This window comes from Atractosteus spatula, chromosome 10, assembly GCF_055471065.1.
Source record: "Atractosteus spatula isolate fAtrSpa1 chromosome 10, fAtrSpa1.hap1, whole genome shotgun sequence".
Taxonomy (NCBI): domain Eukaryota; kingdom Metazoa; phylum Chordata; class Actinopteri; order Semionotiformes; family Lepisosteidae; genus Atractosteus; species Atractosteus spatula.
The window spans coordinates 903,749-922,919 of record NC_142715.1 but is presented as its reverse complement, the minus strand read 5'-3'; the positions used below and the strand labels follow the sequence as shown (position 1 = coordinate 922,919).

The 19,171-nt window shown below is 42.8% G+C and overlaps 1 protein-coding gene, 1 non-coding gene and 1 pseudogene across 2 annotated transcripts; 1 reads left to right on the top strand and 2 right to left on the bottom strand.

The window, feature by feature from the left end:
* Nucleotides 1-19,171, top strand: part of LOC148824417 (uncharacterized) — a 310,106-nt pseudogene that overhangs the window by 79,451 nt on the left and 211,484 nt on the right.
* On the bottom strand, nucleotides 779-5,248 carry LOC148824434 (uncharacterized). The gene is made up of 2 exons (XM_088926449.1): nucleotides 4,623-5,248; nucleotides 779-2,453 (listed from the first exon to the last, which is right to left on the bottom strand). The coding sequence occupies exons 1-2, from the start codon at nucleotides 5,005-5,007 to the stop codon at nucleotides 1,090-1,092; spliced, it is 1,749 nt and encodes a 582-aa protein (XP_088782575.1). The 5' UTR covers nucleotides 5,008-5,248; the 3' UTR covers nucleotides 779-1,089.
* Nucleotides 18,464-18,557, bottom strand: trnai-uau (transfer RNA isoleucine (anticodon UAU)). The gene is made up of 2 exons: nucleotides 18,520-18,557; nucleotides 18,464-18,499 (listed from the first exon to the last, which is right to left on the bottom strand). It is a non-coding gene; the product is annotated as a tRNA-Ile (tRNA).

Here is a 19,171-nt window from a genome sequence, read left to right as displayed (position 1 = left end):
CCTGTTTCTGGGGGAGGTTTCTCCAGGTCGGCCTGTGTTTTAAGGTCTGTGAACTTTTCCTCGAAAAGCTCCAGAGAGGCCTCACTGCCCTGTATCATCACTGTACCATTGTGGTAAGTGTTGACAGTCAGGTCAGTGTCTTCTACCTCGCTGTCGCCCCCTATGGAGATTTGCCTGCCTTTGCTGATGCCCCTTCTGGTGGTGTTTGTATAATTCTTACACACAGTTGTGTGCCAGGCATTCGGATGCTCAGTAAAAAAGAGCAGGTTGGTTTTTATGTGTTTTTCTCCTGCCTGGGTTTTTCTTCATCCAGGAGTCTTTGTACTGTTTCCTGGTCTTAATGGTTTTCACGTCCTCAGGGTACTGGAGTACTGTGCTGAGGGGGCAGGGCTGGTCCAGTGGGGCTGTGTTCTGCTCTGTACTCATCTTGCTTCTTTTAAATACAATGGGCCCAGGTGAGAAGAGCAAACAGACGGCCTGGCTCGGGGGTTTTGAATACAATCAGCCCCCTGTTGCTTGGGAACAGGTTCTTCAACTTTGGCCTTTTGAGTGTAATGGGCCCAAGTGGTATTTTGTTAAGTTTAAACTTTAAGGTAACTTTTTCTAAAGACTTTTTAAACTTTTATCTAGCAAAGCAGTTCAATTTTTTAGAGGCCTCTTCAAAAAAGGAGAAGAAAGAACAGGGCTTACCAGGTGTTTTTCGTGTTGATGGCTGAGTTCTTGGCTTCTCTTGATGCCGCTTGTATTTTCCCTTTCCTTCTTGTTTCCTTTGGTGTACTTTTTCTTTCTTTCTTTCTTGTCTTCTTATTCTTATTTCCTTGTTTTAATTATTCCTTTTCTGTTTGTTCCTCTTAATCTCTTGAGGATTTTTCTTTTTGGAGTTTTTCCTCAGGTCCTTTATCCTCAGGTGTAGCTGTGTCTTATAGTAGATCTTCAGTTTTTTAGATGTTTGCTTTGTTGATTTTTTTTTTCCAACGGCAAATTATTTCTTTACTTCTGTAGTTTTCTTTAGTTTTGTTAGATGTTGCCTTATTCCTAGACTATTTGTTCAGTTCCAGAAAACAATAAAATCTCAAAGAAATTAGGAGCTCATCTTCTGTGCTGCCTCTCTCTCTCTCTCTTCTCTCTCTCCAAGTCCTGTCTCTCTCCTGTGTGAATGCGCTGGTGGGTTTTTAAGTTACTTGACCGACTAAAACTCTTCCCACACTGACTGCAGCTGAATGGTCTCTCTCCTGTGTGAATGCGGTGATGCCTTTTTAAGTGACTTGACTGACTAAAACTCTTCCCACACTGACTGCAGCTGAAAGGTCTCTCTCCTGTGTGAATGCGCTGGTGGTCTATTAAGTTGCTTGACTGACTAAAACTCCTCCCACACTGACTGCAGCCGAATGGTCTCTCTCCTGTGTGAATGCGGTAATGTCGTTTTAAGAGGTGCGAGTGACTAAAACTCTTCCCACACTGACTGCAGCTGAACGGTCTCTCTCCTGTGTGAAAGTGCTGGTAGGGTTGTGAAATGCTAGACTGACAGAAACGCTGCTTCTCCCTGTGCCTTAATGGCAGTTTGTCCACTCCATCTGAGCAAGGCCTTGAGTGATTCTTCTTCATCCCCTGATCGTGCTGGGGTCTCTTATTCTGCAAATGCTCCATGGAATGGTCTTGCTCTGTGTGCTGAAACTGAGATTTGTTTTCTCCATCGTGTCCCTCAGTGTGCTGCTCACCATTGTGAATCATCTGGGGCTCCTTCTCCAGCTCTCTGACACTTAAGCCGTCCAGTTCATTCAGCTGTTTCTCTCTTTGCCCAAGAACAGACATACTCTCCCGTTCATTAAAACTTTCAACAATTTTCTCAGTAACCAGATTATTTAACCTGTGTGTAAACTCAACAGAATCTAAGGGATCATATGATTGTTTTAGACTCTGCAGTGACAGTCTCTCCACTTTAACAGAACAAGGCCTAATTATTATCAAGCCCTGTAGGAGCTGCTGTTGCTCCTCCCTGTACTGACTCTTCTCTGAGTACTGTGACTCAGTACTGTTCTCTTCACCAGGTACATCAGTCTGCTGCTCTGCAGGGTCAATTGACTTGGGATCCATATCCTGCTCTGTAAGATTTAAAACATCCAGTTTTTCACTGTGCTCTTGTACAGAGACGCAGCCCAGTTCATTACAACCTTGTGTAATATTGATTGTGTCCAGATTATTCATCTTCTCTGTAAAATCATCACATACTAAGAGCCCAGGCTCTCTCTCAGGCTCTGTCTTCATCATGGGTACAGAGTCCAGATCCTCGACACTCTGTCTGCTCTCTGTGTGCTGCTCACTAAGTGCCTCTTTCCCTTCTGCGGCAGTGAGCTCTGTCTCCTGCATCAGACTGGAGCCCCACTCCTCCTTACTCTGCTGCTGTTCAAGAGGAGCCCTTACCCCAGCGTCGGAGAAAACACTGGCCTCTGAGCCTGTAAACACAGGACAAGAAGACATGACCTTTATAAGAATAAACTTTATTTTATAGTTTTATACCTATAAAGAGGTGGCTTCTCAAAGCATTTTACAGAATGCCAACAACAAAAAATACACAAAATTAGCACGATGAGAATACACAGTTAGAGGAGAGAGTAGACAGTGGTACTAAGTACAGTAGGAGCAGAGGGGTACAGAACAGTTAAATAAAGGCTCTTCTGAAGAAAAAGTTTTTGAGTCTGGATTTGGAGTTTAGAGAAGGTGACTCTCCGATATCCTTAGGGAGAGAGTTCCAGAGCTTGGGGGGATAACAGGTGAAGGCCATGTCACCCATACAATGTAGACGGGCTTAGGGGACAGTAAGGAGAGCAGAATTAGAAGAGAGAAGGTTGTGAGGTGGGGAGTAGGGTGATAACTCAGACAGGTACCGAGCCATGGAGAGTCTTATAGGTGAGCAGGAGGATTTTTAAGTCGATATTAAACTTGACAGGAAGCCAGTGCAAGGACTCCAGGATAGGAGTAACGTGATCATTTGTACTAGACCTGGTCAGGATTCTGGCTGCTGAATTTTGGACATACTGGAGTTTGTTCAATGGGGATTTAGAATCCCCAAAGAGTAGAGCTTTACAGTAGTCGATTCAAGATTAGACAACACTTTTCAGCCACAGTTAGTGATAACACAGGGCGTAGTCGAGCAATATTTCTGAGGGGAATGAAAGATGTTCTGACAACATTCTGCACATGTGGGTCGAACGTCAAATATCATCCACAAGTTTTTCCAATTTAGACTGAAGCTCAAGTACAAGACCATCTACAGATGGAGTTACACATTGGTTGTACAAAGTTGATGGGTGGTGCCAATAAGCAGGACTTCAGTCTTGTCTCAGTTAAATGAAGGACATTTTGAGTCATCCAAGTTTTTATATCGGAGATACAAATAAATAGAATAGAGACAGCCACATCAGTGTCAGGTTTGATATGGATGTATATTTGAGTATCATCAGCATAGTAGTGATAGCTGAGGCCATGTGATCTAAAAAGCTTTAAACTACACACACGCATACAAGTACACTCACAATCAATTTGGGTTGTTTAAACATAGTGGAATAAGTGGGTATTCTGATTTAGCTTCGTCAGAAACCTAACTACCATGTAAAAAGTCTACTGTGATAATATCACAATTACATTACATTTACATTAACAGTGCACTGAGAGAGAGAGGGGTTAATACAGACACACTGACTGGACACTACAGTACATTAACACTGCATTGAGAGAAAGGAGTTAATACAGACACACTGCACACTACAGGACATTAACACTGCACCGAAAGAGAGGTTAATACAGACATGCTGACTGGACACTACAGTACATCAACACTGCATTGAGAAAGAGAGGGGTTAATGGAGACACACTGACTGACTGGACACTCCAGTACATTAACACTGCAATCAGAGAAAGGGGTTAATACACACACACTGACTGACTGGACACTCCAGTGCATTAACACTGCACTGAGAGAGAGGGGTTAATACAGACACACTGACTGCACATTACAGTACTTTAAAACTGCACAGACAGAGGCGGGTTAATATATACACAATGACTGGACACTACAGGACATAAAGACTGCACTGAGAGAGAGGGGTGAATACAGACACAGTGACTGGAGACTACAGCACATTAACACTGCACTGAAAGAGGGGTTAACACAGACTGACTGGACACTATAGGACATTAACACTGCAATCAAAGAAAGGGGTTAATACAGACACACTGACTGCACACTACAGGTCATTAACACTGCATTGAGAAAGAGAGGGATTAATAGAGACACACTGCACATTACAGTAATTTAAACTGCAGCGACCTAGCCCCGTGAGCTAAAGAGAGATCTCTCTACAGCCCAGTAGCTGTACTCCTGCTATCACAGGGAAGGGCGGTGACGTCACCTGCTCTGGTACGCCGGCTCTTACACAGTGCCTGTCGGCCGTAAGCGTTACAATACTTTGTTAGAACGCGTACTGATAATGAGAATGTTTACTATTGTGAGATGTTTTCTTTAAAATAAAGTTTGTTGTTTAAAAAAATCTCACCATTGAGTTAGTTATAGACACTGGTTTTTAACACACACACTCTGACTTCATACAAGTCGCCACACTGACCTGAGAGCTGCAGTTCCGTGTCCATTTCTTCTTTTATTTCTGCAGTGACTTCACAGAAGAGCGTGTGTCCAACACGATCTGTCTGTCCCTGATCTCCTCCTGCTCCCGACTCCTTCTCCCACAGCTGCAGTCTCCACTTCAGGCTCTCGTTTTCCTTCTTCAGCTGCGCCATTTCACTCCCGACACTGTCCTCCACACACTGTGTGATTTTAATCACGGCCCGTCTCACCAGAGTTTGGACGCTGCGGAGTTTGTCTTGAAACTCGTCCTCAGAGTCAGAAATTCTGTTTCCAAAGACTTCTGACATTTCATACACGATCGACTTGAGCAAAACCTGCATGAAAGAGTCAAGCTGGGTTTGCAGATTTAACAAGCACTCCGCCATCCTTCTTCAGAGTCGATCAGAAACAAAGGCTGACTTGCAATGTTTAAACAGAACTGCTTCTTTATTTTTATTCTTCACAGATTCTGTTGTCAGGGCTGTGCTCTGTTCAAGCATAAACACAGTTGACAAGATGCTACGTTTTCAGAAACTGGAGTTATTAAAAAAACAACTTTCTTCTTTATAGAAAGAAAATCATTCAAGCACCCACAGGTATGCTGTGTCGCGCCGTGTGATGACGTCATTCGTTAGCGCGGCCGCGACTTCAAAACAATCGAGAAGCGGAGCTGAGAAAGAGGAGTTTCTGCAGCCGGATATAAACTTAACTGCACCTCCTAGCGCCACCTAGTCAAGAGGAGTGAATCACCTGCGACTTGCGCCGTTCGTAAGTGTGAATTTTGTGAAACGGAACAGATTTATTGTTTTGCCCTACCACAACGAAAACGTCTCCCTTTGCAGGTTTTTGGTTAAAGAAAAAAAATGCTGTCATATTCTTCCCAGCTGGCAGTATTTATTCTGCACCATAAGCAAGATTTGTATTTCATATTTCGCAAATTGTATGCATTTCTCGAAAAACACGTTGTCCCAAGAAAGGAAATAAATACTTCCATTAACAAAATCAAGCCATATGTGATTGTCCTTAATGATACATTCTATATGACAAGACAGGAAGAAACGCACCTCAGGATTCCAGACACAGGATCTCCTGTTTATTGAGAGAAGTTTTAACCATCTGTCAGTTTTCATGTCCAAGGAGCTCAATTTGCATTCCATGTACAACAGCGTGTCCTCTACACCCGCCACTGAAGCACAGCACAGGCTCAGCATCTTGACATCTCCCTAACAGAGACACGCAGAGACCTTTTGGTGGGCAGTGGCTCAAAAGGGGAGAAGAGACAATTTCTGGAGCAGGATTGGTTAAGTTGGAGTATTCTGGACACAAATCAGTGCCCGCTTGTATTTCTATGTTTTTTTAATTTTACAGAAAGTTTAAATGTGACTTTGAAGGCATTATAATTCACAACCTTGGCAAAAAATGGTTGTCCATAATTGTTGATTATGTTTGATTAACAGACAAAATATGACAACCCCTCTACTGAGCATATACTTTATTTTCCTAATGTAACAGATCTTAACAAGAGGGCAAAGTAAATAAAATAATTCGCATCTAATTACATGCAATACCAAATGCAATCTCTTTCAATCTTAAGAGCAAGGGTTCACATGATACATCAATTCAATTTTTTTTCCCAAAAAAGTGTGTATTGTGGGACAAATAATCAGGAAGTCCCTATAAATTATCATCTGGTACCAATTTATTTATGTATATCAGAATCAATGATGCTCCAGGAGATGCTGGAACTCACAATCTCAACATGACTCTGCTGTATAAGTACGCTGACCTATTGTGCCACCAGAGCAGCGTGAGTCCCTCTCCTCATACAGACTGACGCTGCACAAACAGGGTGAAACAAGCAGGGTTTCGGCTGTGGATCCATCTTCACATGAGGGAAAGGGACAGTAATACAGCAAGGAAAAGACAGGAGAAGACACAGAAAGAAATGTGCTCACTGCAAAGGAGGAAGGAAAGATGTGCTCAGACACATAAAACAGATTGGTGGATAATTTGAAGTGACTTTTTTGTTGTCAATCAGCACACAGATTTCCCTTCATCTGTCTTGCTGTGGAGGACATGACGGGAAAGGGAGAGGACATGAGGCTCATGTACAGGGGGATCCTGAGGTGTGTCAGGGTGAATGGTTCCCTCACGATCTTCTTTCCCATGACCAGGTAAATGTGGTAGGGTTGCCCTCTGTCTGCCCTGCTCTACTCCTCAGTGGCTGAGCCCTTGGGCCTGGCGATTCTCAGGAAGGAGCGGGTGCACGGGGTTGCCTTGCCTGGGGGCGCTGCCACCTCACTGATCTATTAATATGCCAACGACACCATAGGTGGTGCAGGCCTACTGCAATGCCTCGGGCACCAGGGTAAACCTGGAGAAGTCTGAGATCATGCCGGTGGGTAGGGCAGACACTGCCCCGCTCCTTGGATACCCCTTCAAGGTGGAGACGGGTCACCTTAAGGTCCTCGCAGTCTATATTGGTTTTGATGAGTAGGCCACTGGGCTTCTGCTGTGGAAGGAGAAGCTTGTTAAGATGAGGGTCAGACTTGGCAGGTGGAGACGCAAGTCCCTGACCTCAAAGGGAAGGGTCTTATTGGTCAAAATGCTGTGCCCGTCCCTCTTGTGGTACCTTCTATCTGTGATGCCTCTTCCCTAGGGGATTGAGAGAGAGATTCAACAGCTGGTGGTGGGCTTTGTTTGGAGGGGGGACCCTCCACAGGTCGCCTACAACACCCTTATTGGAGAAGTCTCCATGGGTGGGCTACGGCTGTCTGATATCGGCCTGAAAATGAAGAGCATCCTTAACACGGATAATCATAGCGTCTGTATGGGAAGTCACCTCAAGACCTGCAGGGGTGCGGGGTGGGAGGCTCTCCTGATGAGGCTGACTCTGGGGCTGGTGGAACATCTGCCCCACTTTTACAGGGAAGTCTTGCTGGCATGGGGGGAGTTCATGTCTCCTACATGCCGAAGATGAGAGCCCCGCTGCTTGAGCAGCCTCTGTTCCTCAACCACCTGGCTCAGGTTTGATGGCGTAGATGTTTCTATGAGGCTGAATTGTCTAAGTTCAGGGATCTTCTTTACGAAATAAAGGACGGCTTTCTACCTGCTCAAGCTATTGTTGACACTGTGCGGGAGGTTGACGATGAGCTGTCTGGCAGTTAGATCCGCCAGGACTTTGAGCAGCTCAAGCTTAGCCTCCTGGACAGCTGGCTGGAGAAGCTGTGACTGCTGCATGGCTCAGGGAGATGACAGTGAAGTGGGGGGACCATGGGGTGAGCCTCCTGGGGTGCACCACCAGCGTGTTCCACAGGCTGATTGTGGCAAAGCAGTTCAGGGCACCGGTCTTGGAGGTGATTTGGGGAAAAATCTTAAATGTAAATGTAAGGTTATGTTAAAAAAAAAACATTTTTTGGCACCTTTTTGAATGTGATTATTAGACACCTGTTGAATCTCAACCAGGGTTTCTTGAGACATCATTCAGTGAGCGAAGCCTCTCTCTGGACTCCGCACTGAGTTGAAAGCTACGCGAGCTGCTCACTGCTTGTCCTGTACTGTTACCAGAAATCAAGATAAATCATGTCAGACATTTTTCCATCTTTAATGTGACCTTGCAACCAACAAAATTCAAGAGAAAACAGATAATTATTAGGAAAAATAATTGAAATTAAAAAACCTACTGTCACGGACGTCCAAAGGGACTTACCGTGGAGAGCAGGATAGCGGAAAAAGACCCATATGCGTAGCGGCGGAACAGAGAGTTAGCCCGGGCTCGTTCGTGCAAAGAGTTCAGGAGTGCTGTATGGAAACCAATGCCCTCAGGTAGCGGACATGGGGCGACCTGGTGCTAGGCGGGTCTCAGGACATCCGAACGTCAATGCTGAGCCAGGGCAGAGTGCAAGACCCGGAAATATATAGCCCCAGAGAGAGAGAAACACCGGAAGGACAACAAATAACTGGAAATGAGAGACAGGACAGAGAAGGAGCGCCCTTTGGCTGCAGAGGGCATGACACCTACAACACTCTGGTTGCATAAGTGTGCACACCCTTTTATAATGTGGGCTGTAGCTGTGTTCAGAGTTAACCAATCACATTCAAAATCATGTCCAAAGTTAAGTAGCATACACCTGCCATTAATGAAAGTGATTCTGATCAACCCCAAATAAAAATCAGCTGTTCTTGTAGGACTTCCTTGAAACTTTTGTGGTTGAAGTCTACTGGGATAGCCATGGTCCTCAAGGAGGTGATTAAAAATATAAGGGATCTTATTGTTGAAAGGTACTGATCAGGAGAGGGGTATAATAGAATATCAAAGGAATTGGATGTACCATGGAGTCCTGTGAAGATTATCATCAAATGTGGCACCACAGGGACATTGACAAGATCAGGACAACCCTCCAAAGTTAATGATGGGACAAGGAGAAAACTTATTAGGGAAGCTACCAAGAGGCCTACAGAAAGCTACAGAGGCCTACAGAGCTGCAGGAATTTTTGGTGGGTATTGGTCACTCCTTACATGTGACAACAATCTCCTGTATTCTGCATGTCTGGGCTATAGGGTAGGAGGCAAGACAGAAGCCATTTTTCACAAAAAAATAAATCTAAATTTTGCAATAAAATGCATTCAATCACCCTAAAAAATGTCTTTTTGTCTTATAAGTCTTATGGTCTTATAAGACAAAGGGTGAGCCTTTTGGCCTTAAGTTTAAAAGATATGTTTGGTGCAACACAGCCCATCATCACACACCACTTGGTGGTGGAAGCATCATGCTTTGGGGATGCTTTTCTTCAGCTGGGACAGGGACTCTAGTCAAAATAGATAGGATAATGACTAGCTCCAAATATCAAGATATTTTGGCACAAAACCTGCTGGCCTCTGTTAGAAACCTGTCATCTAGACACTGTTCCCAGAGCTGGATAAGTGACTCCAGATTCTACAGCTCTCTAGCAATAAAGTCAGGCTACAGAAGTGGAGAAATGGAGAAAATCTCCTCTTCACAATGTGGAAAAATATTTCAGAGATGAGTAAATTTCTTGAAGTTCAATACTCTATACAAGTTACCCCTTCCCACCTGGCAAAATTTAAGGGCTTCAGTACAAAAGCTGGCTGAAACAAGCGATCGCTATTATTACATGTTTTTGCAGACCTCACGGTGCTCTTCACTGCTCTTTTCTAAACTGAGCTGCTCATTTGGACACCAAAAGGCAACAGAGAGGCATTCTTATACTGGGAGCCGAACCCGGGCCACCTGGGTGAAAACCAGGAATCCTAACTGCTAGATCAACGTAGTCATTCTGAGCATAATACAGGCAAATTGTAGTTCCTGTCTCTATGCCGTGCTTCCTAGAGAGCTAGCTGACAACCAGAGCGCTGCAGAGTCTAAACAGAAGGCCACACCTGCATTCAACATTTTTGTCATGGACGTCCAAAGGGACTAACCGTGGAGAGCAGGAGAGTGGAAAAAGACCCATATGCGTAGCGGCGGAACGGGAAAAAGGCCCGGGCTCATTCTTGCAAAGAGTTCAGGAGTGCCGTATAGAAACCTATGCCCTCAGGTAGTGGACATGGGGCGGCCTGGTGCTAGGCGGGTCTCAGGACATCCGAACGTCAATGCTGAGCGCGGGCAGAGTGCAAGACCCGGAAATATATAGTCCAAGGGTAAGAGAGGGACCGGAAGGACGACAGGCAGGAAACTAGGGACAGGACAGAGTAGGAGCGCCCTCTGGCTGCAGAGGGCGTGACAATATTCACACCAGGACTTGAACACAGATACACCTGATGAAAATCTTCCCACATTATAAACTTGGAGCCCTGGGTCTCAGTTTGTTTTTGGTAGCCTTAGCCAATCAAAGCCTGTATGGCTCCCAATTATTTACAAAGAATTGTCCAATCACAGTCTCCGCTCTCATTCTTGGTAGTTTTCACCGAATCACAGCCCTCCCTGCTGTCAATTAAGTGGGGAGTTTATCCATTTGTGTGCTGGTTAATCATTCTGGTTTTTCAAACTAAAAGTACCAGAAACTGTGGGCTCCTTGTGTTTCTTTGTCCTTTTTAAAATATGTTTCTGGTTTGTAAAATAACTGTTTTTGACATTATTGACTCAGCTTCTCCGGTGCTGTTAGAAATAAATATAAATAGGTATGTGGTATTTTAAAAAATCTGGTGTTTGAATCAATTAAGGGGTGGCTCCATCTGCTTTGTAGTTATAAAAAAATAATAAAAAATGTAAGTGAAGCTTGATATGAGGGTATTCTGTGTTTTTACGAGTTCGGTACTTAATAGACTTTTGGGTTTGGATTTTGAATCATTATTGTCATGCTCAGGGTGGGACCAGCTTCTTTCTTCATAGAAATGTTTACACACTATAAACAAGTAAACCATGTACACTCAGGAAAAAATCTCAATTTCAATTTCTCATCTAGTCTATTTTGATCTTACAGAAGATTGATATCATTGATATATTATCTTATCTGTATTATTGATAGAGCTCATGTATTTGTTGTAGAGTATTTATATTCTTGAGAGAACAACTGTACAACTGTAGTATTAACAGGGACTCTGCATTAAATACTATCTCCATTTTTTTAACTGCTTCAATTCAGAGTAGCGGGGTAGGCAGAGCCTATCCCAGCATTAAATGGGCACAAGACAGGATACGCCCTGAATGGGACACTACAGACACACATTCACACCAGGGCTGGTTTTCCCAGAAGCTAATTAACTAAACCCAAGCGAACAAGGGTACATGCACATACCCAGGGAGCAGATAGAACGCCAGGAACTGAACCCAGCAATGCTAACCACTGCACTGCCTTGTCACCCTGACAGAGATTTAATATAGAATAATCCACAACACAAGTCATTGATCTCCCTTCTTCCTTTATTTCTTATCTATACTCTGGTTTATCGATTCTCTCTTCCTAGTGTAGTGACTCCTTTCCTCTTGATTCTCAACTTTATTTCAGTATTTTTTTCAGATCCCTTCTTCTCTTCATTCTAGTCTGGTGAGAAGCCAGGCTCCAAACAATACCTTGAGCAGTTTCTGCAATTTAAAATAATAATAATAATTAATTCTGCTTCTTCTACTAATTATATCACTCCTGCTTCTGCTTACAACAGTAAATTCCCCCCTTATGTTTATAGTACTGATGACACTACTAGTGCCCTGAATAATATCACAACTGTTTCTACTGCTGCTCCTGCTAAACCTACAGTCTGGACATACCTAGAGGCTGCTCTTCTTCTCCTTCACTCTCTTCTTCTGAGCTTTCATTTGTCTCTTCTTTTTCTCCACTTCCCATCTCCTCTTCTCCACCTCCTGCTTCATCTGTTCCATCTCCTTCTATACAGTGTGTCCAATAAGAGTCTGTCCAGATGAGACTATACAGTGTATCTAGTAAAAGTCTGTCCAGATGAGTTTATACAGTGTGTCCAATAAAAGCCTGTACAGGTGACTCCACACAAGGACAGAGGTTCTGTTCACTTCTCACCTGTCTCTGAGTCTCAGGAACTCTGAAGTTCCTCAAAGGAGGGGGCTCCTCCAGGGGTTGATGGGGGCGGCATGGCACAGTCACCAGGGGTTTCTCTGAGCTCAGATGATTGAGGAGGGAGGGCCCAGGGGCGCCAAGGTCCAAGAGAGGGAGGGATGAACATCTTGTTTTCTTTAACAGCCTCGCCCATCTGGATCGTGCGTCTCCTTGGCTGTGGAGACTGAAGACACACAGAAGACCTTTCTGTTCCTGCTGAGTCCCACAACAAGTCAGACTGTCCTAAGACTACTACAAAGAGAAAAAATTAACCTGCTATTCACAGACCTCAGCTACAGGGACTCCCAGGTAGTTCTGCAGGATGAGGTCGAGCTCTGCTGCAGACTGGCAGAAGCACTTGTCCACCTCAGAGAAGTGACACCTGACCTTCGGAGTAGGACTTCAGTGTCTCCTTCGCCTCCTCCTAGTCATCCTGCTTCATGATTCCTGTGCCCTGGAAGGGAAAATCCTAGGAAAATGGGGAGAGAGAATCAGGCAAGATGTCCTGACCATGTCTGCTGCCGTCAAACCAAACCTCCATTATCAGAGCTCCCGTTGTGTTGCCTGTTGTCTTCACTGTTTTAATTTTGGGATTTGGTAAAATTTCTTATCATATCCTCTGTGAAACTTCACTAACTCAGTACCAACTCCTGTACCAGAGAGAGAGAACAAAGACAGTGAATCATCATCATCATACCTCCACAGCGCCAGACAGGAGATGCAACCTAGGGGTGGAACTGTGGTATCTCTAAAGCCAAAAGAGAGGGGGAGGGGGGTCACCCCACTGTTAATAGAGCCAATAGAGAGAGGGGGAGTAACCCCACTGTTGCCATCGATGACCAAGAGTCTCACCACCCACTCTATGATACCCCCTTGTGGTGATCTGTAAGCGGTGTGTTTTTCAGCCACCCACTTGAAATAACAGCAGGCTGGGAGATTTCCAGGTTGAGTGGGGTGATGCAGGTATCTTGGAAAGCTGAGGGGGTCAGGAGAGTCGCCCCAGCCCCTGTACCGCCCTGATACCACAGTGTAAACTGGACAAGGGGGAGGGGTTTCTGGGACTCACCAATCCCACATATGCTGCCTCTGATCCAAACTTGGCCAGGACCTCATCGTACAACTCCAGGCAGTCAAGCTGGATGGAAGACATCGCATTCTGAGCCCAGGTCCGCACCCGGCTCTCCTCAACCTAGAGCAGCCCCTCCAGTTCGACCCACAGGCCCTCCCCGAGCCACCACAGGGCAGCCGGGGCCTTACCTACACTCTTACCTACAGTTACACTATAACTAACACTTACACAAATACTGCCAATATTACAACAGTAACACTGCAATTAAGGCTTACAGTATCATTATTACTAACAATAACACAAACTTAGTAGTACACTAATAATACCAATAATAACAGTAATAGTATCAAAAGAACTAACATGACAATGAGTATTAATATTCTGACACTAACACTATGATTATCACTAATATTAACATGAATACTAACATTAAAACTAAAATTAAAAGTAGCTCTATCATCACTAATTCTCACATGAATACTAGTATTCAGTAGTGCTATCATCATTAATACTCACATAGACACACAGACACTACACATACTCACGGACACACACCCACACACATCAAACACTCACAAACACCCACAACCCACAGACACCACATACGCTAATAGTGATAAAAACACAGCACTCACAGATTTCTGTTTGTTGGTCTGGACTCTAGAAAGTTATAAAGTGCTCTAGAAATTTGCAAGCGACTCTGGACCTCAACACCTGTTGATGGGTCACTTCTGTCAGACACAGCATTGGAGCCCAAGCCCACCTACACACACACTGACAGATATACACCCACACATTCACACACATTATGACATACTGACAGACACATAACCACACACTCACACACATTCACACAAACACTACACACACTCACAGATACAAACTCACAGACACACATTCACAGACACACACATACACACTGATAGACACCACACACTTGCAGACACACACCCACACACTAACAGACACACATCTGCACAATGACAGACAGATCACACTGACAGACACACATTCACACACTGACAAACACCACACACTCACAAACACCACAAACTCACAGACACACTCTACAAACACTTATAATAACAGTAATGCTATCACTAAAACTAACACTACTGCTACTGTTAATACTGTAACAGTAACTCTATAATTAAATTTTATATTAACATTAATATGACCATATTATCATTATGATAAACTAAAATTATCAGTAGTGCTATCATCATTAATACTCACATGAACACTAGCATTAGTATTAAAACTACCAGTTGTACTCTCACTAATATTCACATAAATACACTAGCATTAGTATTAGTTGCTGTCCGTGACGTCACACCACACTTTGTGACGAAGGCGAGACATCTAGCCAGGCACAGTGACCTGCTGCGTGTCGCCATGGTTACCATACTTATGATTTGTAAACAAATGGAAAATGCATTTAAACTGTTACTTACACAAATTTATTAACTTTGAATATAATTTTCTAGCTCTAGAATACAATTCCTAAATAATAATTTGAACAAATCATTCTTTAATTTCAGATTGAACATTATTAACACTAAACGCATGTTAATTAATAGATATTGACTCTTTTCTAGATTTTAAAATGGGTCAAGAACGGGAAAAGAATCAGTGCTCACCAATCGGTGAACTTAATCGATTATTCTACGTTTTTTTAGTTGAATTAATTGCTTGTTGATAGATAAGTGATCAATAACTCTCCTCCGTGCGCTCTGCGCGTCTCCCGCGGTCTCGCTCTCTGATTCCGGCGCTCTGCCTGGTGTCTGTGACATCACAGCGCTCTTTCTGACAGAGCAGAGCTGGAGGAGACTCCTGTCCGGAGCCTGGGGGGCTTTTCTTACAGATATAACATCTCCAAAAACAAAACACACCGGGCTATTAAGAGAAGCGATTCATAACAGCAGGAGGAGGAGAATGACAAACCGAGAAATGAAATTCATTAAACACTAACAGAAAAAAAATGTTTACTTCACAGAATAATGCGTTATAAAGCATACTCCTGTGGAGCAGAAGAGAAAGAGAAGGAGCACAGGTCTCTATAATAAGTGCTTTTAAGCGTTTTACACGAATCTCCATAGAATAGAAGCCAGGAGGATCAGACTCCGGATCCTGGAGGTTGAAGAGCAGCTCTTGGTTTTATTTTCACTCGATCTCTCAGTTCCTCAGCCAGTTTGATTATTTAATTAACTATATAACTGTTATCAGACTCTGTTTAACTGTATATTTATAAGACTCCCCATGAGAGACGTGTGGGAGACGCTGAATAGTGACTTGTCAACTAGTCACTATTGTAGACACGACCATCAGTCTGCTGCTGCTGATAATCATATTACACTTATAAGAGTGGCAATACTGCTGTTCATTAAATAAGTAAAAATAATAATAAGAGATAATCACATATTGCTCAATTGTCAGTCAAACACTTCTGACAGATAGGTTTATTCCATGCTGAAAAAAAGAAGAAAGAGAACACAAGGTTTTGGCTGTGGAGCCTTCTTCAGGTGTGAGAGAGACAGGGCAGTAGGCAAAGGTAAAGTAGCGGGAGAACAAAGGCTGGGAGGGAGGAGGAGTGAGAGGCGGGAGCAGGGGACAGAAAGAGAGGCCAATCAAGAGGTGTGAAGTCAGAATAGATATAGAGAGGTGTGACAGAAAGAGGGTCTTGGAACAGCTGTGAAGAGACAGAATGCTGGTTTAGTGAGAGAAGCGGGCAAGTGGCCCAGGGAGGAAGAGATTTAATCTGTTTCTCTACTGTGCATGTTTAAATCCACTTAATATTGAATATTAATATGGAATTTTACAACTAAGGCTAAATTTTGGTAGCTGAAACAGAAGTACTGTATAGTACAATTTTGTTTTGATTTGAACCGATGTTTGCACCTCAATAATCCATTCATCATCGAAAGAAGCAAAGGCAGATGTGTTTTGAATCTCACGATGATCCTATTCTCAATCCAAAAGAAAGGTTTAATGTGATCCCACTGGAAAAAGAATCAATTTCTATATCTAATGATGTCCCTCAAACATTTTGTAATATCTCTGGGAGTGTATACAGTAGAAGCCTGGTTAACTGCTTAAATTCAAACTAAACAGGACTATGGGAATGAGATTTTATTTCGAACTGGGATTTAAATAAATAGGAACGCTGCACTACATTGTGCTTTATGTAAGACAAAAGGTGGGCTTCCTGTGTTTTCGATAACTCAGTTGTAAGAGCGGAGGAATATAATGGAAACAGCTGGGAACTCTTTGTTCTCTGGTTTGAATCTGGCTGGAAGAAAGGTGTTTTTTATGTTCTTTAATCAAAAAGTGAAATTTTGTCGTTCACTTAGTTTTTCAACGAAAGCTGAGTAAACGGTGAAGCAGAGCCTCTTGTTCTGAATTCTTCTAACATTTTCTAGGCTTGTAGACTCCTCACTCTTCCTAAAACAAAGTGCCGCAGATAAAGATACAGTAGTTGTCGGAAGTTTAGTTCAGTGGTAGAGCACATACAGGCTGTACTGTATGTGGTTGTTTTCAATCGCCGGCGTCTCCACTCTGGATTTCTTCCTAAGCGCGAAAACTTTCCCTACTTGTGTGTTAATTTCAGCACGACACATAAACCCTTTGTCTGTTTTATAAAGATTATATTTTAAATCAGTTAAAACAAAAAAAGTACCAATTACATACACGTAGAAAACACATGTATCTAATTTGAAAATTTGGGCAATGTACTACTAGTAGTGGAGCTGAGCTCACAGTAGAGCAGTTGATATTGTTAAACCACATATTGTTTTTAAATGATGCTACTAAGCACTGGCACGGTGTTTGTGCAGTCCTACCCAAGCTTTCTATCGACTGGATGAGTCTCCTGTTCCATCTCCAATTCTTTCCGCACATTTCGCCTGTTTCACCACCGTTATCATTAGACTATAGCCACTAATACGAGAATACTGTTCTGAAAGACTGTCTTAAATAATAATGTTGAAAAGAGTTTTTTTCATTAAGGTAACCATACATTTGCCTGTATAGTACAACTTATTATCTGTATCTGCAAATCCCCAATATTAATGCTGTCTCCTGAGAAACACAAGTGTAGAGTCAAATCATATTTAATAATACAACAAATCTATTCAATTAACACCCCTATGTGACAGAACACATTTAAGACTAACACACCTTTAAATATGTATTTCCTTCATTTCAGTTCTGTCCCCAGGATACCTGAAAATTCATTATAGCATAATAAAGTCTGTGCATACATTACCTGTAATACAGCTACTAATAAAGATAACATTAAACTTCATTATTAAGATATTACGCTTTTATTAATAAAATATGTATTGATAAAATTCCTTGTGAATAATTGTAGTGTCTGGAAAGCAATTGTTCATTACTTAATGACGATATTATTTCCACTACATCCAGGACAGTTCCAATGTAATCTATTGTTCCACTTCGTCTGCTTAGTCTCCTACTTTAGTAACATCTAATGGGGAGCAGCTGTTATTTTATGTTTGTTGCAATTGAGAACAGGTTTGGTACAGAGCTGCTGACAAATTTCAGCAGCCAGTTTGTTGCAACTGACCCGTTGTAGCTACCAATCAGAAGCAAGGAGAAACAAACATTAGTTTTGCCTTTTTCTTAATAAAAAAGGAAAACAGAGTAGTAGTTTATGTGGTAATTTCAGGTACAATGTATGAACTAAAGTTAACTAGTCCTACAGTAATGCGTGGGGTCCTATCAACAGAAGAAAAAAAATTGTTGTAACCCGAAAACACAACAAACACAAAACGAGAAGTCTCCCGGGAACCTAGGTAAATCCCTGTAGTAGTCTAGCAACTATAAAAAAACAACCAAATGCAACAACTTTAAAAGAAAAAGAACATTAAAAACTAATCTGGGGAACAACAAAAACATAGAATCTAATGCGAGAGCTTTATCAAGTCTTCAATGCTCCTCTCGTCTCAGTAGACCTCTCTCATATATTTGTGTACAGGTCAACTGGAGGTACACAGCTGATAGTAATTTAAGTAGGGAGCTGCGTCAGCATGCGTGGGCTGCAAATGGAAAAGTATAGGTTTATTCCATGCTGAAAATAAAAGTGAACACAACGTTTCAGCTGTGGAGCCTTCTTTGATTGTGACTCGAAATAAACCTTTACTTGTTCGTTTGATGTTAATTTATCTCCATCAAATACCTAAAAGTATCTAAACTCGACAGTTGCTCTCAGTAGCTAAAGACACTGCTCCAGGTGAGGCTTGAACTCACAACCTCGGCATGACTCTGCTGTGCACTGCTGTATAAGTACCACGCGCTGACCGATTGCGCCACTGGAGCTGTGCAACTTGTGTTCTTCATACAGACTGATGGGTGAAAACGGTTTCGGTTGTGGATCCATCTATACATGGGGAACACTAAAATAGCAAGGAAAATACAAGAAAAGAAACTGAAAGAATTGTGCTAACAGCAAAGGGGGACGGAGGGAGGTGGTCGGACAAGTAAATCAGCCTGGCAGATTATTTGTATCGACATTTTTTGAGTCAATCAGCAAACAGATTTTTCTTCATGTGCCTTAAACTGTGCAGTTTGTATCTTCGTTGTAGATAGGTTTCTTCAGAAGTCCAGTAAACTGACAAAAATGGAAAACTAGCTGACGCACCCCGTCGTGAAGACCCTCTGTAAGGTGATTACACGTTTCATTTTCAAGTCGCCTCCTTTACACGCAATTGCAGCCCGGACACTGAGAGAAAGCATGAGAAATGGCTTCAATTTCAATGTGAAAGCGCAGTACAGGTTCAATGGCTTCACATCTCCCATCAATCAAATAAAATTGCAGTAAAGCGATCTAAATATGACTCTGAAGTACTGGGAAAGATGATTATTTTGAGCGTGCCCCCCAGGGTCTGCTACGAGGCTTAAGTTGGCTTCTTATTCGCCAGCTTCTTATGCGT